This window comes from Rhizopus microsporus, assembly GCF_002708625.1.
Source record: "Rhizopus microsporus ATCC 52813 unplaced genomic scaffold scaffold_2, whole genome shotgun sequence".
NCBI classification, from domain to species: Eukaryota; Fungi; Mucoromycota; class Mucoromycetes; order Mucorales; family Rhizopodaceae; genus Rhizopus; species Rhizopus microsporus.
The window spans coordinates 2,199,761-2,223,384 of NW_019671917.1; the positions used below are offsets into that span (position 1 = coordinate 2,199,761).

The window sequence follows — 23,624 nt, forward strand, 5'->3', positions numbered from 1 at the left end:
ATTGCTTGTAGGGACGACGCTGTTTTGCTACCATTGAAGGCACGTGACCTAACCGATAGTATAAATGTTGAGTAGCCTATTTTGCTCTCTCTTCTCTTTTTTTTCTTTTTCTTATTTTTTTTGAATTGTGTGTTGGAAGAAAAGCATGGCTTCTGCTGTAGCAGATCAGAGTTCAGTTGGTCAATTAATTGAACCTCATTCACAACAAACTTCCAACATGAATAAGCAGCGCAAAGTAAAGATTAAAAATGCTAGCAACACTCATTGTTATTAACATGTATTTATAGCTTATTTGTTCACCAAGAGAAGAGGGTAAATTAGACAGCAAAAAGAGAGAAAATTTGTCAGAATGATGCTTATAACGATTCCATATAGAGCTATTAAAAAGACATTCACAAGATCCACCTTCGCTCTGTTTACATTTATATTCCACTTATTTTAAATTCGAACACGAAGTACGATCGCTTTTCACTCATATATTGTGTGTATTGATCTTTTATCTATAGGACGGTTTCTTTTCTTACAAGAGTCAATTTAAAGTAACTATACACAAAAAAGACCCGAAATAACGAAATACATAACCATCTGTAGGACTTTTTATTATGTATAAAAGAAAAAAGATTGCCAGGCGATTTGATGGATGTGTTTAACGAAGCCTCCTGTCGATATTATGATGGTAACTTTTATAGGTTATACGATTTACATAGTAGTAACGCGCGTATTTAGGCTGTCTGATTGTTGAAATTCATGATCACAGATCAGAGTCGATCGAGATAAAGCGAGTTGTTATGAGACCTACAGCAGAGAGTATATGGACAGATGTAGCACTACTAAGTGAGGATTGGGGATTTCCTTGGACAGAAGATGTTGCTTTAGAAGTAGAAGCTAAAATTCTGGTAAGGGCGTAATTAGGGTGATCAGCATGAGAAACTGATGGCTCGTTTGCGAAATAGGTTGCTACAGAAGAGCCTCTTTGCTTAGATCCATCAATACAAGTCACTCGATTGAGTAACGCTATGGAATATATGTCAACGCCAAAGAAGGTGAAGAAGAAATTGAAGTGGAACTCAGTGGAGCGTGAACAAAAGTTGGCTAAACAAGCTGAGCATAAGAGACTGATGACATTGAAGGATAACGTAAGTTTTTTTTTTTTTTTTTGCTTAAATAGATGAGGAAGCTAACCTGCTTAATATGTACAGAGAGCCAAACGACCCTTTCCGTTTGAACCCAGCTTTAGTAAAATATCATACCTTCAAGATTGGAGAATCAAAAAGCAAAAGGCCAACGCAGAACCACTACCAGCGATTGATGTCAAAAAGGGCAAAGGTCGAAAATCTTTGTTGGAACCTATTACGCTACCTGACGGAAGAAAGTGTGTTAGATCTATACGATTTGAACGACCTGAAGGCGATAAGAAGATATATACCCTTATTAACATTTATCTTTTAAATGGTCATTATGATGGTGTGTTTCGTTGGGGTACTGCATATGACACAAGTCTAAATGGAGGCAGTATCAAGTTTAGTCTTGGGCCTGAATATGTTATGGACGCGTATGTAACTCACATAAAGACAGTTTACGGACAGTTCAACACACTGGTGTCTGATCATACTACGTCAAGCGTAATGCCTTCTTCTCCAACTCCTCGTGCAACTCCTCCAACAGTTTTTCAATTGCAGCAATTCCAGGCACAACAGCTACAGGCACAACAAAATCGAGCGCTTCAAGCAAAGATTGCTATGCTACCACCTCACCAGCGTGCCTTGTTTATTCAGCAACAACAACAACAACAACAACAGCAACAGCAGCAACAACAACAACAGCAGCAGCAGCAACCACAGGTCAATCCGATTATCAATCAGGCTCAAGCTCAGGCATTAGCTCAGGCGCATGTTCAAGCTCAAGTTCAAGCCCAAGTTCAAGCTCAAGCTCAGGCTCAGGCTCAGGCTCAGGCTCAGGCTCAGGCTCAGGCTCAACAGACGCAGCAGCAACAAAATGTTCAACAACAGCAAGCGTTACCCCAGACCCAAACACAACCACAGCAGCCGTCTACCGCTCATTCCACGCCTTCACAATCTCAATTGGGAACACCTACGATATCGCATATCCAAACACCCTTACAACACAATATCCCAATGCCACAGCAACAACAACAACAACCAGCACAGGCACAGCAGCAGCAGACACCTACTCAAGCTCAAGCACCATTGTCTGCACAGCATTTGGCAGCTTTACACCAGCAAGCCCAACAAGTCCAACAGGCTCAACAGGCTCAACAGGCTCAACAGGCTCAACAGGCTCAACAGGCTCAACAGGCTCAACAGGCTCAACAAGCTCAACAAGCTCAACAAGCTCAACAAGCTCAACAAGCTCAACAAGCTCAACAAGCTCAACAGGCTCAACAGGCTCAACAGGCTCAACAGGCACATATTGGCATGCAATCCATAAACCTAACAGGCAGAGCATCGCAATCGCCTTCAGCTGCCGCCCCTATGAATATGCCTAATGTGGGTGCTACGAATAAGTTTGGCATGACAGTCTTACAGCAACAAGCTCTGGCCCAAGCTTTGAACACGGGAAATCCGCAAGTATCACTGCAGCGTATCCAACAACTTGCACAAAGTGGAGCCTTGCCTCTTGCAATCGCCCAGCAACTGGTAACCCAAATAACCAACAATGCTGCCATGAGGCAGCAGCAACAACAAGCTGCATTACAGCAGGCTGCCGCATTACAGGCACAAGCACAGACACAAGTGCATCAGCATCAACAACAAATACAACAGAGCCAGCAATCGCCTGTGCAGCAGCAAAGAATAGGAACACCTATGCAGCAAAATACTGCCACTCCTACTACCGCTGCTCCCATGCAGCCAAGCAGTGCAATACAACAACTGTTTGCACAACTTAGCCCTCAGCATCAACAGCAGATGACTCAAGTGTTTTTACGCCGTAACCAGCTAGCGATGATGGCAAGCCAGGGCAAGCTATCTCAAGAAGATTTACACACACAGCTTCGTCAGTTACAATTTGTGCAGCAACAGATCATTCAACAGCATCAGCAACAGCAAATATTACAACAAGCTCAAGCCAGAGCTGCTGCTGCTCAGGCTGCTGTCAGAGGGCCTCAAATCACCACAGCTGTCCAAGGACAGAATGTATCGTCACCCCAACAACAGCCGACACCTAATACACCACCACAACCGCAACAAACGCCTCCTCAAGCACAACCACAACAACCGTTACAACAACCCACACAGCAATCAACACCGCCGCAACAGCAGGCATCTCCTGTCACGCTGAATCCCCAGCAAACACAGCTTTTGCAACAGCTCATGATGCAAAAGAATCTGCAAATGCGTGGAAGAGGTCGAGGGCAGGTACCCTTGACAAATATGGCTGCTATCCAGGCTATGCGTGCACAACAACAACAACAGCAGCAGCAGCAGCAACAGCAACAGCAACAACAACAACAACAGCAGAATGGAAATATGCTCCGTAACGCACAAGGTATGCTCAATCGTAACGCGATGGCTGCTGCGTTTGGACAAACACAAGGTTTGATGAATGCTGCTGCCTTACAGCAGTTCCAGATGAACCTTCAATTTCAGAAGCAGCAAGCAGCCGCAGCCGCCAATGCAGTACAACAAAGAAACTCCCTCCTACATTTCCAACAGCAGCAGCAACAGCAGCAACAGCAACCACCAAATAATAACAATGGTGCTGATAATAATTCTTAGCATTAAAAATACTAATAAATATACACATGTAATAATCATTTGTTCAACAATGCGGGCATGAAAAGACTTGTATACAATGACGGCAAATGTATTGCTCGGAATTTCATCTTTCTTGTTCAATTTTCCTTTTTTGGTTGTTGTTTTCAATTGACATTTTGTGTATATGTATAAAATGAGAGAAGGGGTGCTTTTTATACTCTTTCTCTTTAAATAATATGCCACCTAATATACAGCAAGAACCTTTATTAAAACAAACCTCATTTGTCAATAGCTTTTGGTCCAAAAACAAGTCTGGTATGGTTCAACTATTGGACTATATCAAATCAACCCATGACGATTTAGATATTGTTTATAGTATTTATACTCAAAGGTATAATAATAAATGTTTATATATATAATTCACATGTATAACAACAATGAAAACCAGGGCAAATCTGGAAAAAGAGTTTGGTGAAAAGCTATTGGCTCTTTCAAATGCCCAGGAACTAGATGTGCCTGCTGAAGACGGAGTCGCAGGAGCCTATCAAGCAATCGCAATGGAGCTCAAGAAGACGGCTGAGTCACATATAGATTTATCAAATAAACTAAAGGACCAAGTAGCAAGTGAACTCGAGGCCAAGCTATCAGAGTATAGAACTCTATTTGACAAATGGAACACGACTCTGCAGCAAGTGTATGATGAAAGACAAGAAAAGACGATTGAACTACTGAGAGTATGTGTTGTAGAGATGGTATGTGTTTGCTTATAGTAATTCTGTTCTTTGTAGGTGCGTTCTCAATATTTGAAAGAGCATGATCTTGCCAAAGGACAGTCAAATCCATCGTTGGATAAACTAAGTAAGAAAGTTTTTGCTCAAGAAAGAAAACAATTCTTATTATTTATATATAGAGGAACAATATAAAGCCATGGTAGCAGATGTAGATTACCTGTCACAAGAATGGATTGATGCATGGACAGAAGCTTGTGAGGTAAGAAAAAAAAAAAAAAAAAGCCATTTGATATGTGCCTTATGTTCCATCTAGACTATGGAAGCAATGGAAGAAGATCGTGTAGAATTGATAAAGTATAACATATGGGAGTATGCTAATCTGGCTTCGGCCCGATTATTAATTCAGGACGAGGTAATCATCCTTAAGGTTCATCATGTTTACATCATTCACCCTTTTCTTTCTTTATATAAGTGGTGTGAAGTGATACGAAAACAATTAGAAAAGTGTAGCGCTGAAGAAGAAATCGAAAAGTGTATTTCAAGTTATGGAACAGGGTCAACTATTCCAAGTATGGGTCTGTCTATGAAAGCACAAAGGATTTACTTATTTCTCTTTTTTTAAAGCTACGAACGAGTACGTTGGTGAAGTCATGAAGGAGTTGAAGAAAAAACAGCCAAAGCCCATAGAAGAAAGAGACAAAGGTCATATGACAGAGGGCACAATACGACATAAAGTGAGTGACAACATGGGTAGCACTGCATCTCGAGGCCAAATCAAGAGAAAGCCTTTGAACAAGTCTTTAATGGAACAAGTATCTCAACATCATCATCAGCAAGAACAGACTGTACCTGAAGACACAACAACAAAGGAAAAGCCAAAGTCGGTTGAAGCCATCTTGAGCTCGATAGATGCTCAAAAGAATAACAGTGCAAATAGAGATTTTCATCGTAGACAACCCTCTGAATACAAGCCTGATACAGGGTCAATTCCTACTCGACGTGGTCAACGAACTATAAAGGAGGTTATTGATGCGCCGGAGCAGCCTCCTAAATCTCCACGTCCAACAGCTCAAGTTATCCAGCCTGAAGATCATAGCGGTAGCTCAAAGATCATTGTCCAGCAACAGCAACAGCCATTAAATCAACAATCACAACAACAGCAGAATCATCATCATCATCAGCAACCATCAAGTCAACACCATGTTTTTCCTCCAACGGCACAATACCAGCCATATGCCCCGGCAACACAGCAACCATATGCTCCAATAGATCAACGATCACCCATGATACAACCACAAAGATCGCCTATGATGCAACCACAGCGATCACCTATGATACAACCTCAACGTTCACCCATGATGCAGCCAGTGGCAATGCAGGCGCCTATATCCCCTATGATGCAACCACAGCGCTCTCCAATGATTGCCCCTCAAGCTTCGCCTATGATGCAGCCATACCAAAGATCTATTCCCCCACCCATTACCATTCCAAATTACATGGCTCCTTCTCCACAACCATCACCGGCCATGGCCTATTCATCATCGCCCATACTTCGCTGGCCAACTAATTATATTGACGGAAGGCCGATCATAGCTTGGGGTAAAAAAAGAAAAAGTTATATAGGCACAGGAAAACTCTAACCCTCCCATACTCAATATAGCACGCTCAAAATACGACTATGCGCCCACAGATGCTACAGAAATCCCTTTGACGAAGCATTGTTTAGTAGGTGTATTAGAATCAGACTTGTCAGAAGAGTCATGGTGGATAGGCGCAGTATGGGACGAATATCGTCAGACGTGGTCTAATGCTGGTTCTGTTCCTGGTAACTTTATGGAGAAGCTATAATAAGGCTACATGCTTGTGTATTTTATATAACAATATAATAAAACGGAAAAAAAAAGTATGATAGAATAAAAGATAGGGGCTCATGCTCTGTTGCCAAATGGTGAATGTGGTCGCGTTATCGCCATGACTTTCTTTGATCTATTTATTTTAGGCGCTAGCTGATTGTGCCTGTTTCTTATTATTTCAAGACTTAAGACTAGCTCATATTTATCACTATTCATCTACTTTTTCTTGATTTGTTTATCTGGAGCACCTTCTCACACTAAACGTGATATGCTCTGACACTTTCTTTTCAAACTAGGTATCTACATAGATCCTACATCTTCTTCTGCTACTCTTGTATATCTATCTCATGTGCCTTTGCCATTCTTTTTTGTCCTTGTTCTTTGCTTGGCTTATTACCTTTGATTATAGATTATCTCTTTTTGCTTCTTTTAGACGTTTCCTTGCATCTGTATCAGTGGTTTTCTCTTTACTGTCCTCTATTGTTGCTCTCTGATTGACTATATTCAATAGCACTCTCGAGTGTATCCTTATCTCAAGTTTCTGTCTGTAAGCACCTCTCATTTTATAGTATTCAAGGCTCTTCCCTATCTATTGCTTTTTTTTAACTTTCTGCAATATTCAAGACTCTTTTTCATATATGAAAAGATATGCAGTCTGATTAACCCATATTAGGTTGCATCACACAGCATTAATATTGTTATTACACTTGGATTCATTCATAAACACTCTCTTGAACACTAATGTGGCTCTACAATATTCTAACTCGCATACTTTTTTTTGTCTTTTATTGAGATCTTGCTTATTTTTATAGCTACTCAGGATTCTTTATTCTTTGAATATTTAGCTGATGATTCTCATGCTATAACAGTTTAGGAGTTGTCTTTCTGATGTCACTCAAAGAGTCCTAATTTGGGGAGCACAGCGAATCTTTCTACAGTTTATATTTTCACATGGTTAAAAGAACTTAGAGAATAGGAAGCGATAGAAAATACGATATCAACTTGCTTGCAGAAAATCTAAGCAAATTGCAAGTGAATACTTGTTGAAGCGCACACATATTGATATTTCGTATGAACAACAACAAATAAACAGACAAAAGATTGGTGTGAGCTTGCCCACCAATGTAAATCATATCAAGCTCTTCTTTTTGTTCTTTTCAGTAGATCATTCGAAAATAATGTGATGTTAGATACCATCGCTTGTTGTTTCTTTTGAAAGTGATATGAGTTTATTTACATTTTATTCCAGTGCTGCCAATTTTTGTTTTAGAGAAGCAATCTGTGAATCAATCTCCCTTTGAGCTTTATCTAGTCGCTTCATTTCTTCTTCTTCTAATTGCACACTAAATTCAGGTATAGTGATGTCCTTGGAAGTTTTTTTTAGTGGTAAATTAGGTGTAAGTGCATTATGTTCTGAAAAGAGCTGATAGAGTTGTTCTGTTGGTTCATTAAAAACAAATTCATCATAAAGTAAACTCATCACTGGTTTATCCTTTGGCCAAGGTTGTCCATTGAGATCATCTTCATAAGGATGAAGTCGCAAATGGTGATAAAGAATGACTTGTTTTTCTCCAGTATGCTGATGAAAGTATATCTTGATCATTATTTCAAATTCACCCCATCCCGTCTCTGATACTTCAAAGGGTGGCTGTTCAACGGCTTTTCAAGTTTATAAGTATTATGTGTAAAAAAGTGTGTGTCGCAAAACTTACTCCTCAAAGGATTTGGATATGTCTCATGAAGTTTGAACACGACTTTTTTGATGAGATAACTTAGGTCTTCGTTATTTATTCCTTTGACCATTACTGTCCAACGATGTGTATGATCTGGATCTGCTACTTTCTTTCCATTTAGTGAGTGTGCAATACTGCCATAATAAAAGGGTCTAGAGACGACAACTCCTTTGAGTCGTTTGTTTCCAGACATGTTAAATTAGAAAATAAAAAAAAAAAAAAAGTGGTTTATTTAGCAACCGTCTTTCTACGGTCCTTATTTTGCTTGAAGCATAAAAATTGAACAACAGTACTTTTTCGACTAAACACCAAAAGCTCTTTGACATGACTCAGCTCAGCTTGGAGATTACTTGAAGATTGTTGTTGTGGATCATAGGCTTGTTCGATTGTTTGATAAATGAGTTGTAGCGTATCGGACGCAGTTGGCGTAACATATTGAGATAATGTTTGATGCATAAATTCGATCTCAAGAGTTGCTTGGAGCATACCACCCATGCCGAATCGCTCTACTTGCTTAAAACTTTCTAGACAGTCACTGGCCATTAGTTCAAGTAGACGAGAAAGAGCTCTTCCGACAAGCTGTTTGGTCACAGCGCTTATTTGTGAATGCACCATGACCAAAGTCATCAAGGCCTCATAAACGAACGGATGCACCTCTTGTGGCTTGGGAATACTAGACCAGTCAATGCCACTGTGTAATATGCCTTGTCTGATGATGTCTCGAATGGTTTGAGATTTACGCTTGATATAATCACCAAATAAGATCTGGTCCAGCTTGTCAACGACATCAATTAATGTCTATATGCATAATGTAAATAAAGGGCTTTCTATTCTATCTCTTGAACTTACACTAAAGTCTTCTTTCATCTGAACATTAAATGCAACTTCAAAAAGTTCAACGAGCTTCCTGATAACATTACCACGCATATGTTCCAAGTTGCTCACTGTCAACAGAATACGAATGTCCTACATAAAAATAGAGTCAAGGGAAAAGGCATAGATGGCTTCTTTTTTCTTTACCGTCGAATGGACATCAATATGTCCTCTCTTTTTGGTCAATATTAACTCTTCTTTATCATTCAAGGGGGTATAATCCGTGAAGGCCAACTGAACTAGACCGTCCAGGAAGGCATACGTAGAGGTCAAAAATGATTCTCTTATTTTTTCAATATGAACTGGAGAAATTGGCATCTTTGGCTGTTCATCTGCTTCATCTGTCATAGCTGTCAAGCTGGCAATCTTGTGAACTGATCTTGCACAAAACTTGTGAAAGTCATAGTATCGTTTCAGCAGAGTTGTTATCTGGGAGTTTTGTGGATCAAGTATCCACTCTTCCAGCATATAAAATGACACTGCATCTATGTACATATATAGATGAGGTTGGTCACTGTCTATATACGTACAAGTCAATCACATACCTCTTTCCCAGCATTTACACACAATGTCTATAAACTTTGATCGTGCCTTTTCCATCAGATTAGTCAGCCCAGAAAACGCTTCACCAGCCAAGTTGATGTTGTTTATATCATTTACACACGTGGCTAAATCACCAATGATCAAGGTCAAATACTCTGAAGTATAGACCGAATTGGCATTCACAGGCACAAATGAAGGCATGATACATCTTTCAGACCCATCCTTCACCTTTTGCATCTCCAGTTGCTTTTGATCCAGTGAAAAATAATCAGACAAGAGTGACACGTATTGATCAATGATATCACGCGTCATACGCTGACACTGCTCAACCTTATTCATGTCCATACCTTGTCGTCTTTTTCGGTTTGAGCTGATGGTTGTTGTCGATGTCTTGTTTGCAAACTTTCCTTCAATGAATGCTTTGGACAGTCGCCAAAAATCAGGTAAACATCGCAACAAGAGGGAAGAAAGCGACTTGACAAGGTCAGATGTCGCTCTCCACACCTTTTGTTCGATATCAAGCTTCTCTTCCTCTGAACCCATCTCTTTCAGAATAGGAATTTGTGAAATAGCCTTTTTGAGAGTTAGGCTGCGTTTGATTGATGAGTCTTCTGATCCATCCTCAGCTCTTACACGGTTGATTTTCTGAATGGCTGTATCGAATGTTTCCTTCATCAGACCAGTGATCCATTGATGCTGACTGTCTAGATAGAACCAGGCAGGGTCCTCTGTGGTATCTAGATCAAACAAGAAGCTTTTTTTTTTGGAGTTAGTGATGTTCATTATTGATTTTCTATAGCCCTCACTTGATCGTCTTTTCTTGCTCTTCCATACTTCGCCAGGGATCAGCCAGTTGTCGAAGCAATACATTTTGCAGTTCAGAGACGATTTTTACAGCCTCTGCCCATACTTTATCAAACACTTTAAGATGGATGTCCGTCAACCGATTATCCTTTTGCTCTGCTTCATCTGTTGAGTCCAAATCACCCTTGAGCACTTGATACAAGTACTTGCCCTTTTTGTAATCTCGAATAGCCGCTTCATATTTTGTCTATACATCATCAATCCACATCTGCATTCTCTTTTTAAAAATACACACTACCTGTTTGATAGACTCCATCAAGCTATTAGGCAAATTGAATAAAAATCGATATCTCTGCAACATATAAAGCGTCCCCTTGACCTTTTCCACACGTTGTCTTCGTTCAACCACGGGTCCATAGATTTGCTCTGCTCGGTTATTGGCAGCTTTTTTTTTATGTTAACCATCTATTTCCCCTCTTTCTATGTTTATAATTTTACCTTCCAATGCCTTTTGAATATCAATTGTGCCATAATCCTGCTGTTGATTCAACTGTTTCGATTTCATCTCGTCATAAACATGATCAATTGTATTCTTGGCACTAACAAATCGATCAAAGTTTTGATGTACTAGGCTTTTCAGGGCCTCAGCTCGTTGATCGACATCTCTCCTCAGTCGTTCTTCTCCTTGCACCAGTTCGTTATAAGACGTGTTGCGATGAACTTGAAGTAAAAAGTGTCGTGGTTGGAACTTTTTATTGGTAATCATGATGGTCGCTTCTATATGTATACAATGAGCTAAATTGTCCCTCTTTTTTTTGTCACTTTACTTTCTTTTAGTTGAGTTAGATTTGTATTTCGAGACTTTTCACTAAATATTGTGGTAAGTTTATTGTACAGCGGTTTTGCATAACAAAGTCTTTATTACTCTGGGAATATAGAAGAATAGACACCAAGTGGGTCGCTGTCATCTAAAGCCTGTAACTCAATATCGGTTTCTGATGGACGAACAGTTGCGCCCAACTGTTGCTGCTCTTCCTCAGGATGCTGGAACTTGTTATTATTTAGTTCTTTATCCGCATTATCCTCATCATCCATCCACATCTCAGGTTCTAAAGAATCGAGATGGTAAAACCGTAAAATGGCTGCATCCTCAGCATACTCTGGTAAGTCGAGTCTATTCATGAAGAAGAAGAAGAAGAAGAAGAAGAAAAAAGAAAAACAAAGAAATGATTATTACTATATGCCACTTTTATTACAGATCACGTGGACACTTTAAATGATAAGTTTTATTTACAAAAAGAGAGCACCGCCTTGAGAGTCTCTTTGACGGTTGATGTCTGTATCCTTCATTTCCTTTTCGAGCTTCTTGGCTCTTTCGCCTGGTGACATTTGCGTTTGTTCATTATTTTGATCAGGTTCAAAGAAAGCGTTAGAATCAGCGCTAGGAGGCTCAGTCGTGCTCGATTCTGTAGAAGAGCCTTGGTTGGATACAGTAGAGGACAGGGATCTTGGTGTGGCAGATATCTTGTTTGTCAAATCATCAGTCGTGCGTTCAACACGAAGGTTTCCGCTGCTTGTCTGGTTTGGATCTTGTTGGTAGTCGTCAGGGTTTGAGGTAGTGGTAGGCAAAGTATTGTCGTTTGTGTATTGTTGAGTAGACATATTTGTTTGTTACGAGAAAAAAAAGAGAGACAGAGACGTTGCTTGATCTTTTATATATATGCATCTTTCGTCGTCACTCTGACATTTAATAAAAAAAAGAGTTCCAATCAGAGCAAGTGCATAATTATATGACGTTTTCTTTAAAGATGCAGTACGTCATGTTAACTCTGGAAGAGTAGCCTTTTATGAATTGCAGAGAAGTTCAGCCTATGTAAAGCTATTTATTCATGCTTTTACACTTTATTCACAAATTATTCGCACACTGATAAAAAAAAAATGGTAATTTCAGACAATAAATAATAATAAAAGAGGGGCCCATCAGAAGCAAAAGAATGAATAAAGAAATGGTTAGTAAATCAGTTATTACATTGATATCAATACTTACATTATAAAGAAGAGTGTTTATAAGAGAAAAAAATATTATTAATATCTTACTCGAAGTGCATCATGGGTTAGGCTGGCGATAACCAGCCCGGAGAAAGAAGAGAAAAGAGAAAAAGAGATCAAGAGAGAGCAAACCAGAGAAAAGAGAAGTGAGCAAGAAAGAGAACGTATGGGACCAAGGTTTGGTAAGAACCAAGCTACCCTCAGCTAGCACCGGTACTGCTTCGATTTCATGATCTATAACACTGCATATCAGTTTCTTGCAAGAGCAAAGAATAAAACATACCTTAGGGCTAGCCGGGGAATAGCTGGTCATACTTTTCGGTCCAAAGAAGAAAAGAAAAGACAAAGGAGTCGAGATCAGAGGTCTCTAACAACGTTTCATTTTATTATTAAGCGTTGACTACATTTATTTTATGTATCTCTCAAAAAGACAGAATTCATTGTCTTTTAAACAATAAAGAAGACATAGAAAATCAACTAAAGTATTACTTGTTATTGATCTTGTGTGCGAATAATTTTTTATACAAGTATATTAAAAGTCATTATGGAATCAAGCGGCTGTTTATTGTGAGAGAGCATCTTCTTTTCTACTTTAAAGTTTATCTTTTCCAGGATATGCTGAAGTTTACATCTGTCACTTTCATCATTTAAACAAATGTGGGCCAATCACCATCGACGCATAGATATATACATATATGTCTTCAATGTGTCAAATCATTTTCACAGTGGCAAGACGCTCCGCATGTCTCTACCGATATTGTTCGGCATCCACTCAAAAAAAGATCCATTCATAATAGGATTCTCTTTCTTTATTCTGAAATGTCAACCTGTAGTGTTTCGCTCCCTAATGCATCAAATACTGTCGATATACTGACACGATCCTTGACAAGTGACTGTGCTGCCTTATTAAACATGAGTGATTTAAGGGTAATATCGGTAATACTGGCCAGACCAAGGGGTATTGGACATGTTTTAAAGTGTGCGAGCACGTCAGGTGTATAGTATTGCTGCGCATGAGTAGCCATGATGCTTATTGTTCTCTTACGGTTCCTTGAAGGAATCATGCTCACTGTTCCAATCAGTTCACGAAGATGTTCTGGTGTACAACCTTCTTTTACGTTTTTACATTGAACAATAACTTGAATATTATCTAACCAGCTGCCTCTTAGGTCAATTCCACCATCACTTCTTCCACCGACATGATCCAATCGCATCTTGGCAGTTGATTCAAGTGAATATAGTGTTTGTAATTCAAACAAGGTTCCACGATAAACATTGGTTGAAGTATTTTTATTTTGTTTTAAATAAGTTTCAAGTCGAGCAAGCGATGTATAGAATCTCTTCATTTCTAAGCAAAAAAAAAAATCCCCCTGCGGTGCCTGCATTTTAGAAAAATTCCCGTGTGACATTTTTTTTTTTTTTCCCGCGCTAACAATTAATGTCCTAGTGTGCTTGTGTTCTCTTGGACGCAGTAAGGATTCCTCTTTTTTTTTCTTTTTTCTTTTCTTTTCTCTCTTTATATAAATTTAAAAATGAAAGAAGTTATCGTTGGCGCCAATTTTCCAAGAGATGCTGAAGGAAGAGTGTATCATATCGGCGTAAAGCAAGGCGATGTTGCCAATCGTATATTGACAGTAGGAGATCATGTCAGAGCCAAGAGAATAGCTCAACTCTTAGATTCTGAAGAAGAAGCAGGACATCCTGTATTTGAAAAGCTGAGTCAAAGAGGATTCCTGACAATCACAGGACGATACAAGGGAGTGCCTGTTTCGATCATTGCCATGTAAGCTCCACACATTTTTGTTGGTATTTTAAATTAATCCTATATTTAGCGGCATGGGCAATTCCATGATGGATTTCTTTGTCCGTGAGACCCGAGCAAGTACAGAAGGCACCTTGGCTATCGTTCGATTTGGTTCATGTGGTTCACTCTCTCATCTGGCCCCTGCTGGTGCCGTTGTTATTCCCAAAGCTGGGTTCTGTATTCGACGTAACTTGGATTATTTTGCAAAGGAACCTTTATACCCTGAATTAAAGGATAAACCATACCTCTTTTCGGGCACATTCCCCGCAGATGAAGAAATGACGCAGCTGCTGTCAAAACAGATAGAAGACGCCCTGGCCCCTATTGAAAAAGATGGTCTGCTGGTTGGTCCTGTGTTATCAAGCGGTTTGAACGCCGACGGTTGTTCTTTTTACGCATCTCAAGGAAGAACGGATAGTAACTTTTGGGACGATAATGAAGGTGTCTTGCAAGAGATTCTCAGTGTTTATCCCGAAACTCATTCGATCGAGATGGAAACTTCCATGTTGTTCCATTTGGCCAACTGTGCTAGTAAACCTATTAGAGCAGCGGGATGTATGCAAGTCTTTGCTGACCGTATAGCCAATAATTTCATTCGACCTGAAATAGTCGCTGTTTTGGAACCAGCTGTGGGTAAAGCTTGCTTGGAGGCATTGATCAAAGTACAAATTGAAGATGAAATGGATCCAGTGGGAACTGTTTGGGAACCAAAAAAATAAGTTTACATGTATAATAAATTTAAAATGGTGTGAAATAATTAGTTAAATTAAATATTATGTGTGTGTAAAGAAAGAAAGAGAGAAAACACTGAGAGGGGGGACCTTCTTTTTTTTTGTATCTACGTAATGTCACAAGGAAATATTCACTCATTTGAAGAAAATGGTACATTTGAACAACAACAACAGAATGACTCAGAAGAAACAGATTGCAGTGTTTCAAGTGATTCAGAATCTGAACAAGATAATGATACCAACCTGGTCACTACTGCTCTACATGATTTAACTACCAATACTGGATCACAAAATACTTTACCCACTAGTACTAGTAGCGGCAGTAGTAGTAGTAATGCACCATCTATCAGCTCAGACCAAGGCAGAACGAGAAGCAGAAGTAATGCAGACTATACAGCCTACACTAATTCAGGTAGTCATCTACCACCAAGGTCTCAACGTGTATGGGAATTAGATAGACATGCACCCGAATGTAGACGTTGTCACCGACGATTTAACTTTTTGGTTAGAAGACATCATTGCCGGTAAGTAGAGACACCAAGTTCTACGTATTTATCTTAACCTGTATATATATAGTCGCTGTGGACAGATAGTGTGCGATAAATGTAGTTCTCACCGCATAAGATTACCCGTTGAAGAACTGATAGAGGACCCAATGATATCGTCATCACAATATCCATTTTTAGCTTCACAATCACAGAGAGTATGCGACTCATGTTATCGTGAACCCATACGACGCTCTTCTGAGTCGTATCATCGAAAATATTCACGTCAATACATGTTTGGCTCTGAAATGCAGCGTAGCAACAGCTCTCAAAGTTTAATGATCGACTGTCCTGTCTGCGGAACTTCATTTCTAACAATGCAGAAAGAGGAGCAAGAACAGCATTTACAGAGGTGTCTTAATGTAGGAAGTCCACCCGTACAATCGCCAAGGTACATAGGTAAGGTATCATACATTGATTATTTTTTATCTGCATATGAATATACTCCGCGTAGTGTATGAGTTGCCTCAAGATTCGACACAGGTTGGAGAAGAGTGTCCTATCTGTTTTGATGAGTTTTCAAAAGGTAAAGAATGCGTATGGATGTAAAAAAAAAAAAAAAGGTATATTGACACATCAGTGTAGGAGATAAAATAGCAAGGATGATCTGTTTATGCACATATCATCAGCATTGTCTATCGTCTTGGTTACAAAGAGGCAAAGGATGCCCTGTTCATTATGACACTATGCTTCGTCAACCAGAAGAATGATCACTGTAATATTTTATTAGAAAGTTCTGTATAAATATATCTACCAAAGAGCATCCCTTTCTCTCTCTTTTATCAAGGAAAGCAAAATACACTTGAGCAACATATTTTATATCCACACAATAAACCTTCCCTCCTTTCTCTTTGTTTTATTTATTCATAATACATAAAGACTGATTGATAGCAAAGATGCATGAATTGTAACGTAAACAAACTTGAGTATTCCTCTCTCTTTCTTCCTTCTTGGTCAGACGCTTCTTTTTACTTCATGATTCATCCGTACTGTCTCGGAAAAATAAAAAAGACAGATCCCGTAATTGTCAGATAAAGAAAAGATCAGTCATCATTATATCAAATGACCTCAATCTCCCCTCCCCTTGGATAAGAAATAGATTTCTCTTTTATTTAATGCGACTGGTTTAAAACAATCCCTCTGTACACACTCTCCTTTACAACAGCAGGGATTTTCTCGATATTTAAACTCAGTGCAATTAACTTTTTTATTTATAAAGGAAAAAAGGGCTTTCTACCTTCTTTTTTCCCTTTAGAGAGATGCCCTTTGGTTTCAATCACGAACTTGTTTGCTTGATATCAAGAAGCGCACTTTGGTCCTTCTTTTCTGATATCAAGCTTGAAAATGTATCCAACGTTCCTCCAGAGTCGCAACCACTTATTGTGTAAATATAAAATAAATATATATACACTCTGTGTTAATACTATGTAGGGCGGCAACCCATCATAACATGATTATTGATCCTGCTGTTCTCTCTGTCACATTTCCCAACAAGCGTCGACTTCACTATTGGGCAAAGGACTCGATGTTCAAGTCACCTTATGCTGCCGCCTTTTTAAATGATTGTGGGGTAGTCCCAGTTGACAGAAAAACAAAAAATAATGCACAACTTTATGCAGCTACCTTTGAAGTCTTGAAACTAGGTGAAGCCGTGGCTGTGTTTCCAGAAGGCACTAGCCATACTTTGCCCAGACTAGGCACTTTGAAGGATGGAACGAGTTTTGTAAGGCTTTATTTTTTTTTATTGGGATCACATGTATAATAACCCCAAAAACAGGCGGCTTTGGAATATGCCAAAATTGTACATCAGGAAGGTCGTGGTCAGTATGCGCCTGTGTTGCCAGTAGGAATTGTGTATCCAGAAAAATCAAAGTATCGAAGTGTGGTTATTGTAAAGTAAGTAAGCAAAAGCGTGTGTGTGTATGTTGTGTGTGTGTATTTATATGCATGTACACAGGTATGGGAAACCTATCTCGGTTGAACCTTATTTGCCATTGTATTTGGAAGATCCGAAGAAGGCAGCTAAACAGTTGACAAAGGCAATTGAAGTAGCTATGGAAAAGATTACTGTCAATGCACCTGACTGGGATAGTAAATATGCAGCAGATATGGCGAGGTGGTTGTTGTTCCCAGGAGAGAATGGCTTAATGAAAGATTATATACCAATTACTCAAAGGTATACAAAAGTGTTATTCGCTTATGGTCATTAACCACTATTTAGTCTAATCAATGCCATGAATACATTAGCAAAAGAGGACGTAGAGATGGCCAAACTTCAAAAAAGCCTTGTTGTATATAAATTAGAGCTTGAGTCACTACTACTCAAAGATAGTCATATTGCCAAGTACAATGAAAAAGAGATCACAGCAGTTTCGACTACAGTAGAACTCTTACGCCGCACAGCAGCCAGTCTGATAGATCTTCCCCTCTTTTTACCCGGATTAGTTGCTCATTTACCGTTATATGTGGCAGGCTACTATGCGGGTAAATGTGAGATTTATGAAGAAGTGCGAGCACAAAACAAGATCTTTTTTGGCATGGTCTTGGTTCCTATCATTTACATCACCACCTTCATCTGGGGCTGGTTCACATTATTCGGAGGCACCTTCTTTGGCTTCTTTTGTGCCTTGGCGACATTAGGTGTCTTTATGTGGTATCATGTCGTGTCGATTGATGAACGGTATGAAAACTTTAAAGATTTACAAGGTCGCTGGAGACTATTTGATGCTGTCGTGCTCGGTAGAGGCATGTGGCGTAGAAAAGAGCGTATTTTAGAATTAAAAAAGTTGCGTACAGAGTGTCTGACAGAACTACGCAAGATGATCAAGACCTACAAGACAAAGAATGACGATATTCATGTCATCTGGTTGGCTATTCGTAATAGGGTGAAGCAGTTTAATGATGTATCCAAACTTCGGTCTAAAAAGAAGGCGCTTGCAAAGCAGTATGAATGGTGTTTTGAAGGTTAACTAGAAGACTAATGAATAAAAAATAATGTATTATTCGTTTTATACTTACCGAGGCGTTAAGGAATGCACTGCCGTTATGGACAGCGCATTAAATTCACGGCACAATTAGGCTTTTGGGGGGAAGAGGGCTTTCATTGTCATGCTTTGATTTGTTTACAAAGATATTATATATATTTAATGCATTGTTCACATCACAACTCTACACCGTACCACAATAATTACGGCAACTTCTTCCGTTGTTGGCAAGTTGTGAGCGCGTCTATCGCCTCCTTCAATAGCCTCATTCTCATATCACAAGAATTAACTATACAAGGTGAGGCGCCGTTGTCAGTCGAGTTATCGTTACTCTCTAGCTTATTTAATATCTCATATGCATGGCGGTAAATTTGAGCAAAGAGGTTACACTGCGAGAACATGAAGGGAAACTCTCTTAAGATCTCAGAATCAAGATTATCATTTATCTTCGAGCGTCTTTCAGCCGCATACAATGGGTCATATATGTAAAGCTGAGCATACGAAGGGTTGGAATCATTATCAGTGGGCAGTAAAGGGCCTTGAAGGTGATATATATTTTATGCCGCGTCTAGGTGGCTTATGTATATTTACAAAGTCCGAAATTTTTTCTGCTACGGCAATTGTAAATTGTTGATGAAGGGGCGTATGTCAGAATCCTTCCCTTTTCACCGAGCCTTCGAGATACACTATGACCGTAAGTATGGTCGATCAGTTTGAAAAGGGGAAAAGAAATGAAAGAAAGTGAGCTTGGATGGATGGATGAATTGATTTGGACACGGATGGATTGAATAAAGAAAGAGATAAATGATTATGTTGTAGAAAGAAAGAAGAGAGGAACCGTAGTCCAAAAAAGAAGGAACAAATGTAGAAATTCGTCATTACTTCATGCAAACGCATCAACAATAACAACAACAACAACTACAACAGTAGCTCATTTTCTTTCTTTCTCTTGATTCTTTTTCACAAACATGTTCAATGGAGTTATTGACTGTTTTTTTAAAAAATAGTTGGCCGTTGATCTTCTTAACCCTTCTGTTGAACACGAGAAGCGTTCCCACAAGCTCAAGAGACTTGTTCAATCTCCCAACTCCTACTTTATGGATGTCAAGTGTCCTGGTTGTTTGAACATTAGCACCGTCTTCAGCCACGCTCAAACCGTCGTTTTGTGCTCTTCTTGCGGTACTGTCTTGTGTCAACCCACTGGTGGTCGTGCTCGCTTGACTGAAGGTTGTTCCTTCCGTAGAAAGGCAAACTAAGAAAGAATGAGCCTTGTAAACTATTGTGTACATTTTTATTCTTTTTTCTTTTGTGTAGGGAATAAAAAAAAAGTTTCTTTTTTCTCTCCTTTTTTTCATTTGTTCAATGTTGAAATTTCTTTATGGCACAGGATTCCTTATAAGAATAGCTCTGTTTAATTTTCCTTCTGTGATAGATACACTAAGTCAACGCGTAGAGTTGTCGACGCCTGTTACTAGCTTCAAGCGATGTACGATATATTATGTGCATGTGTGTATGTACTAATCTCTCTCTTTTGTTGCAGTAACAGAAGGAGTATTTCTATACAATAACAACATTCCACCTTATGATGGAGGAGTATTTCATCAGGTAAATTGTTCTTGTATCTAAAGATGTTTAAATCAATATTGTTTATTAGTCACCTTTATTATTATGTCTATTCTCATTCATCACAACATTTGCCCCTTTTATTGTTCCTGTGTTATACACAACCATAGACGTGATCATTGCTTATGCTTTATCTATTATTACCACCATTAAACAACAACAACCAGAGCCAAAGTTGAGTATCGAAAAGACGTCCATTTCACCTTCCACAGTAGCTGCCCTGTACCTATTTAATCCCTTCACTATACTCAACTGCGTCTCCAAATCGACCTTGATCTTTACCAACCTCAGTATCATTTTAGCTATTTTAAGTGCTTTAAGAGGTATGACTATATGTATGCAGCATTGATAATGTATATTCACAACACAGATAGGAAATATGAAGCCATCCATGTTTTGGGCCTCCGTCTCTGCTTATTTGAGCTTTTATCCAGCCATGCTCTTACCTGCCTTGTTGCTCTTATTTAATAACAAAGTAAGTTTTCAATATAAATGAAAACCAGCTATTAACCATCTTGAAGAAGACAGCAGCCGCTGGATCCTTTGTGGGCTGGATAGTCATCCTCTTTGGTCTTTCAAGACTATTTATTGGTTCCTGGGACTTTATAAGACCAACCTATGGCACTATGTAAGCTTTTTTTTTTTCTTTGTATAAAACGATATTAACAAAAATTTCATAGCCTCTTCCTGACAGATCTGACGCCAAATGTTGGCTTGTTTTGGTATTTTTTCATTGAAATGTTTGACCAGTTTAGATCGTTCTTCATGATGGTCTTTCAGTTCCATGCCTTCATTTTTACAATTCCTATTTGCATCAAATTTCAGTAAGTTTTTTTTTTTTCTATTTTCAACAGGATGTACATTTCTCTAATACTTCTCCAAAAAAAGGCATAAACCTCTATTTGCCATTACTTTTCTTTGTGGCATCATGGCTATTTTCAAAAGTTATCCATCTATTGGTGATGCATCCCTCTATTTAGCACTTGTGCCTATTCACGATGAAATTCTTAAATGTAAGCTATATATGTGATAACATATGTATATTAACAATGATTAGACTGTCGCCACAAGTTTTTAATCTTCAACTTGTTTGTATATGCATCCATTCTATCGCCCATCTTTTGGCACTTGTGGATCTATGCGGGGAGTGGCAATGCTAATTTCTTTTATGCTATCACGCTTGTTTATAACCTCGGTCAAGTCTATTTACTGATAGAGTTAGCTTGGGCAATGCTTAGACGAGATTTTGATATAGAACATCCAGAAGATATTGGGAAACCAGTCATTCAGAAATAAAATAATAGTAATAATAATGACAGCAAGTTTTATTGAATTTTAAAAAAAAGAGGATAAAATAAATAATGTGTGTATATATATTTTTTGTTAGATTTGAGCAAAGGATTCCTTAGGATCAGTAACGACCATCTTGACCTTTTCTAATAATGAACTGGACTTTTCCAAGATAGAACTAAAGAACTCTGCAGTCTCTCGTGATGCCTGAGCGAATTCTTCAGTCTCATGTCTCTTTTGTTCCTTTTCTTCAATTGCTCTTTGAATTCTATTTTGGATTTCCCAGCCTTCAACACGTAAAACCTTTCTGGACTCACGGCCAATACGAGCGCTCTGTGCTTCAATATATCCTAGCTCACGAGCTGCACTCTTGAATTTCTTGACCAATTTACGTTCGACAGCATGACGCATATCACTAACGACATAGACAATGAAACCGACACTGGCGACACCGACCACAGGGACAATCCAGCGACGCATGTTGGGAGAGTTGACCATGTTGGACACACTGCAGATGCTGGAGACAGCATCCTTGAAGCCGAGCATACGGCCACCGACCACTGTAGCTGCGCCGGACAACAAGGCAGCACTAGATAATTTATCGTCCAAGATGAGGTCAAAGAAATCTGTAGCTTCCACCGTAATGACAAGTTCCTTGGGCTTGACGCACAACTTGTTGACATCAGCTGCCAGAGGATATTCGCCCAAGTGTTCTGCGCCCATGCTGTGAATACGTTCCAGGCAGGCGCCCGTTTCTCGTCGTGCAAAGGATTCTTCTTGTCTGATCTCCTTCAACAGTCTCTGGGTCATGGAATCAGCAATATCTTGGGCATACTGCCAGATAAGCAAGACGCCTGGGTATTCTATCGTATGAATGGCATGACCAATGTTTTCGACGGTTTGATTCAATTTGTTTTGAGCATGACGCTGAATAGAGGACACAGTAGCCTCAGCCACTTTTTCGACTTGCTGAAGCACACGGTCTCTGACTTGCAACAGGTGTTCATAGGCAGGCAAGTCTTGCTCAAGCTCCTTCGTAGCTCTGGCATGATCATCTGTAGACTTGCTCTTGTTGGCTTCTGAGAGCACTTGAATATCCAAAAGCAGGTTGACGAGATAGTTTTTGGCAGGCAAGAGTTTTGATTTTGTACGGTTCTCAAGCACAAATGCCCGCAGTCGCTGTTCCAAACGGGCAAAGTCGGGAGCATCTAATTTACGAGAACCGAGTTCAAGGTCGACGTTGCCTGCGCTCACAAAGTGAACAAGATCGTCAGCGTCTGCATAAGTGGCAGGACTCAGTTGACGAATTTGTTCGAGAATTAAGCGTTTACAACGGTCCTTGTCTCGGATGGAGTCGAATCGGTTGACAACAATGAATATGTGAGTCTTTTCGTTGGCTGCGTTCCACAAAAATTCCTTGCCCTATAGATGTAAAAAGCATAAGCAAAACCTCCTTATAAGTATATATAAACACTTACAGAAAGAGTAAAGTGATTCTCAGCACTGACAACAAAGACGACAACGTCAATCTCTTCTTGACGAGCAAAGACAGCCGTGGTTTTGACAGAGTCGGTATTTAAGCCAGGTGAGTCAATTAATGCAATATCGACGACACCGTTGTGAAGTAAGCTCTCTTGACTGTCTCGAGCGTCATTGGCATAGATTTTGAGCATTTTGTATTGTTCGAAATCTTCGGTAATCACTTTGTATAAATGACGCATTTCAATCACATGATAAGTGTCAGGGTCTAGACGATTGTACTTTTCGACGCAGGGTATGGCATGGACCTGTTCCACACCGTCGTTCAACATGGCATCCAATACTTCACAAAAGATGCTCGTACAAGGTTGTTGGTCTGCAGGCAAGATGGCTCGCTTGAGAAGAGCATTGACAAAGGTCGATTTGCCTGAATTCAAATCACCAGTGACCAGGACCTTGGACGACGTATCGGCCACACGGCTATGAAGTTTTTCGAGGTGACGGATACTGGTTTCCAATCGGTCGTTCAAGAGGTTAGCAATCGATTTGGTCTCTAGCGTACTGAGGTCGGCTGAGGCATGGCCCATCTTTAAATCCAAGTTCAAGATATTCAAATTATCGCCTTGAAAGGTTGTCTGACGAGCAGCTTCGAGAATAGCTGAGGTATCCATGGTTTGTGAACGAGTGATCTTGCTGGGCCTGGTCATTGGATAAAACATGGGGTATTTGTCCTTGTTGGCCTTCTTCAAGTCGTCACAGATACCGACGACAGAAGTGATGTGAGAAAGTAAACGGTTACAACTATCTCGGTAAGTTCTTTGCTCCTGAGCTGCATTCAATCGGTGTTGGTGAGTCTTTTTGGCAGC

At 39.5% G+C, this 23,624-nt stretch overlaps 12 protein-coding genes across 12 annotated transcripts; 7 read left to right on the forward strand and 5 right to left on the reverse strand.

Annotated features, from left to right (window-relative positions):
* Positions 1-85: 85 nt before the first annotated feature.
* Positions 86-3,792, forward strand: RHIMIDRAFT_66105 (uncharacterized protein). Its single transcript, XM_023615536.1, has 10 exons — positions 86-235; positions 288-312; positions 376-455; positions 507-539; positions 592-676; positions 727-896; positions 954-1,136; positions 1,200-1,807; positions 3,438-3,475; positions 3,669-3,792. The coding sequence occupies exons 1-10, from the start codon at positions 146-148 to the stop codon at positions 3,707-3,709; spliced, it is 1,353 nt and encodes a 450-aa protein (XP_023470491.1). The 5' UTR covers positions 86-145; the 3' UTR covers positions 3,710-3,792.
* A 129-nt stretch (positions 3,793-3,921) lies between these two features.
* RHIMIDRAFT_311187 (uncharacterized protein) lies at positions 3,922-6,589 on the forward strand. Its single transcript, XM_023614713.1, has 8 exons — positions 3,922-4,107; positions 4,165-4,450; positions 4,505-4,574; positions 4,627-4,706; positions 4,761-4,859; positions 4,920-5,016; positions 5,072-6,046; positions 6,108-6,589. Exons 1-8 carry the CDS (start codon positions 3,953-3,955, stop codon positions 6,293-6,295), a joined length of 1,950 nt encoding a protein of 649 aa, XP_023470492.1. The 5' UTR covers positions 3,922-3,952; the 3' UTR covers positions 6,296-6,589.
* Positions 6,590-7,540: 951 nt separating this feature from the next.
* RHIMIDRAFT_197070 (yeats-domain-containing protein) lies at positions 7,541-8,226 on the reverse strand (the record flags this gene model as incomplete). Its single annotated transcript, XM_023606167.1, has 2 exons — positions 7,541-7,959; positions 8,013-8,226. The coding sequence occupies 2 exons, from the start codon at positions 8,224-8,226 to the stop codon at positions 7,541-7,543; spliced, it is 633 nt and encodes a 210-aa protein (XP_023470493.1).
* Positions 8,227-8,257: 31 nt separating this feature from the next.
* On the reverse strand, positions 8,258-11,454 carry RHIMIDRAFT_311189 (uncharacterized protein). The gene is made up of 9 exons (XM_023614714.1): positions 11,179-11,454; positions 11,081-11,121; positions 10,752-11,030; positions 10,552-10,697; positions 10,256-10,500; positions 9,452-10,203; positions 9,054-9,391; positions 8,883-8,999; positions 8,258-8,831 (listed from the first exon to the last, which is right to left on the reverse strand). The coding sequence occupies exons 1-9, from the start codon at positions 11,433-11,435 to the stop codon at positions 8,262-8,264; spliced, it is 2,745 nt and encodes a 914-aa protein (XP_023470494.1). The 5' UTR covers positions 11,436-11,454; the 3' UTR covers positions 8,258-8,261.
* Positions 11,455-11,495: 41 nt separating this feature from the next.
* On the reverse strand, positions 11,496-11,920 carry RHIMIDRAFT_66244 (uncharacterized protein). Its single transcript, XM_023615538.1, has one exon. The coding sequence runs from the start codon at positions 11,913-11,915 to the stop codon at positions 11,544-11,546; it is 372 nt and encodes a 123-aa protein (XP_023470495.1). The 5' UTR covers positions 11,916-11,920; the 3' UTR covers positions 11,496-11,543.
* An 856-nt stretch (positions 11,921-12,776) lies between these two features.
* On the reverse strand, positions 12,777-13,672 carry RHIMIDRAFT_66248 (uncharacterized protein). The gene has a single exon (XM_023615539.1). The coding sequence runs from the start codon at positions 13,646-13,648 to the stop codon at positions 13,112-13,114; it is 537 nt and encodes a 178-aa protein (XP_023470496.1). The 5' UTR covers positions 13,649-13,672; the 3' UTR covers positions 12,777-13,111.
* Positions 13,673-13,834: 162 nt separating this feature from the next.
* RHIMIDRAFT_198273 (purine and uridine phosphorylase) lies at positions 13,835-14,825 on the forward strand (the record flags this gene model as incomplete). The annotated part of the gene is made up of 2 exons (XM_023606271.1): positions 13,835-14,085; positions 14,135-14,825. 2 exons carry the CDS (start codon positions 13,835-13,837, stop codon positions 14,823-14,825), a joined length of 942 nt encoding a protein of 313 aa, XP_023470497.1.
* A 126-nt stretch (positions 14,826-14,951) lies between these two features.
* RHIMIDRAFT_197163 (FYVE-domain-containing protein) lies at positions 14,952-16,092 on the forward strand (the record flags this gene model as incomplete). Its single annotated transcript, XM_023606177.1, has 4 exons — positions 14,952-15,361; positions 15,414-15,781; positions 15,837-15,908; positions 15,968-16,092. The coding sequence occupies 4 exons, from the start codon at positions 14,952-14,954 to the stop codon at positions 16,090-16,092; spliced, it is 975 nt and encodes a 324-aa protein (XP_023470498.1).
* Positions 16,093-16,550: 458 nt separating this feature from the next.
* Positions 16,551-18,368, forward strand: RHIMIDRAFT_223312 (uncharacterized protein). Its single transcript, XM_023607476.1, has 5 exons — positions 16,551-16,766; positions 16,814-17,105; positions 17,160-17,278; positions 17,340-17,558; positions 17,604-18,368. The coding sequence occupies exons 1-5, from the start codon at positions 16,642-16,644 to the stop codon at positions 18,349-18,351; spliced, it is 1,503 nt and encodes a 500-aa protein (XP_023470499.1). The 5' UTR covers positions 16,551-16,641; the 3' UTR covers positions 18,352-18,368.
* A 412-nt stretch (positions 18,369-18,780) lies between these two features.
* RHIMIDRAFT_307732 (putative 40S ribosomal protein S27) lies at positions 18,781-19,748 on the forward strand. The gene is made up of 2 exons (XM_023614537.1): positions 18,781-19,060; positions 19,374-19,748. The coding sequence occupies exons 1-2, from the start codon at positions 19,055-19,057 to the stop codon at positions 19,620-19,622; spliced, it is 255 nt and encodes an 84-aa protein (XP_023470500.1). The 5' UTR covers positions 18,781-19,054; the 3' UTR covers positions 19,623-19,748.
* On the forward strand, positions 19,729-21,285 carry RHIMIDRAFT_197191 (PIG-U-domain-containing protein; the record flags this gene model as incomplete). Its single annotated transcript, XM_023606180.1, has 8 exons — positions 19,729-19,852; positions 19,907-19,971; positions 20,021-20,312; positions 20,364-20,464; positions 20,493-20,617; positions 20,670-20,813; positions 20,878-21,002; positions 21,047-21,285. The coding sequence occupies 8 exons, from the start codon at positions 19,729-19,731 to the stop codon at positions 21,283-21,285; spliced, it is 1,215 nt and encodes a 404-aa protein (XP_023470501.1).
* An 87-nt stretch (positions 21,286-21,372) lies between these two features.
* RHIMIDRAFT_198231 (P-loop containing nucleoside triphosphate hydrolase protein) lies at positions 21,373-23,429 on the reverse strand (the record flags this gene model as incomplete). The annotated part of the gene is made up of 2 exons (XM_023606265.1): positions 21,373-22,701; positions 22,758-23,429. The coding sequence occupies 2 exons, from the start codon at positions 23,427-23,429 to the stop codon at positions 21,373-21,375; spliced, it is 2,001 nt and encodes a 666-aa protein (XP_023470502.1).
* Between the last annotated feature and the right edge of the window lie 195 nt (positions 23,430-23,624).

Excerpts from the sequence above, each read along its gene's own strand:
- RHIMIDRAFT_66105 (XM_023615536.1), top strand. The coding sequence starts at position 146 with ATGGCTTCTGCTGTAGCAGATCAGAGTTCAGTTGGTCAATTAATTGAA. Across the intron at positions 313-375 it reads TTGTTCACCAAGAGAAGAGG|AGCTATTAAAAAGACATTCA; the intron begins GTAAATTAGACA and ends GATTCCATATAG. Across the intron at positions 1,137-1,199 it reads TGATGACATTGAAGGATAAC|AGAGCCAAACGACCCTTTCC; the intron begins GTAAGTTTTTTT and ends TAATATGTACAG.
- RHIMIDRAFT_311187 (XM_023614713.1), top strand. The coding sequence starts at position 3,953 with ATGCCACCTAATATACAGCAAGAACCTTTATTAAAACAAACCTCATTT. Across the intron at positions 4,108-4,164 it reads TATAGTATTTATACTCAAAG|GGCAAATCTGGAAAAAGAGT; the intron begins GTATAATAATAA and ends AATGAAAACCAG. Across the intron at positions 4,575-4,626 it reads TCCATCGTTGGATAAACTAA|AGGAACAATATAAAGCCATG; the intron begins GTAAGAAAGTTT and ends ATTTATATATAG.
- RHIMIDRAFT_311189 (XM_023614714.1), bottom strand. The coding sequence starts at position 11,435 with ATGAATAGACTCGACTTACCAGAGTATGCTGAGGATGCAGCCATTTTA. Across the intron at positions 10,698-10,751 it reads TATTCAAAAGGCATTGGAAG|CTGCCAATAACCGAGCAGAG; the intron begins GTAAAATTATAA and ends ATAAAAAAAAAG. Across the intron at positions 9,392-9,451 it reads GTGTAAATGCTGGGAAAGAG|ATGCAGTGTCATTTTATATG; the intron begins GTATGTGATTGA and ends ATATGTACATAG.
- RHIMIDRAFT_66244 (XM_023615538.1), bottom strand. The coding sequence starts at position 11,915 with ATGTCTACTCAACAATACACAAACGACAATACTTTGCCTACCACTACC.
- RHIMIDRAFT_66248 (XM_023615539.1), bottom strand. The coding sequence starts at position 13,648 with ATGAAGAGATTCTATACATCGCTTGCTCGACTTGAAACTTATTTAAAA.
- RHIMIDRAFT_223312 (XM_023607476.1), top strand. The coding sequence starts at position 16,642 with ATGCCCTTTGGTTTCAATCACGAACTTGTTTGCTTGATATCAAGAAGC. Across the intron at positions 17,106-17,159 it reads TGAAGGATGGAACGAGTTTT|GCGGCTTTGGAATATGCCAA; the intron begins GTAAGGCTTTAT and ends CCCCAAAAACAG. Across the intron at positions 17,279-17,339 it reads CGAAGTGTGGTTATTGTAAA|GTATGGGAAACCTATCTCGG; the intron begins GTAAGTAAGCAA and ends GCATGTACACAG.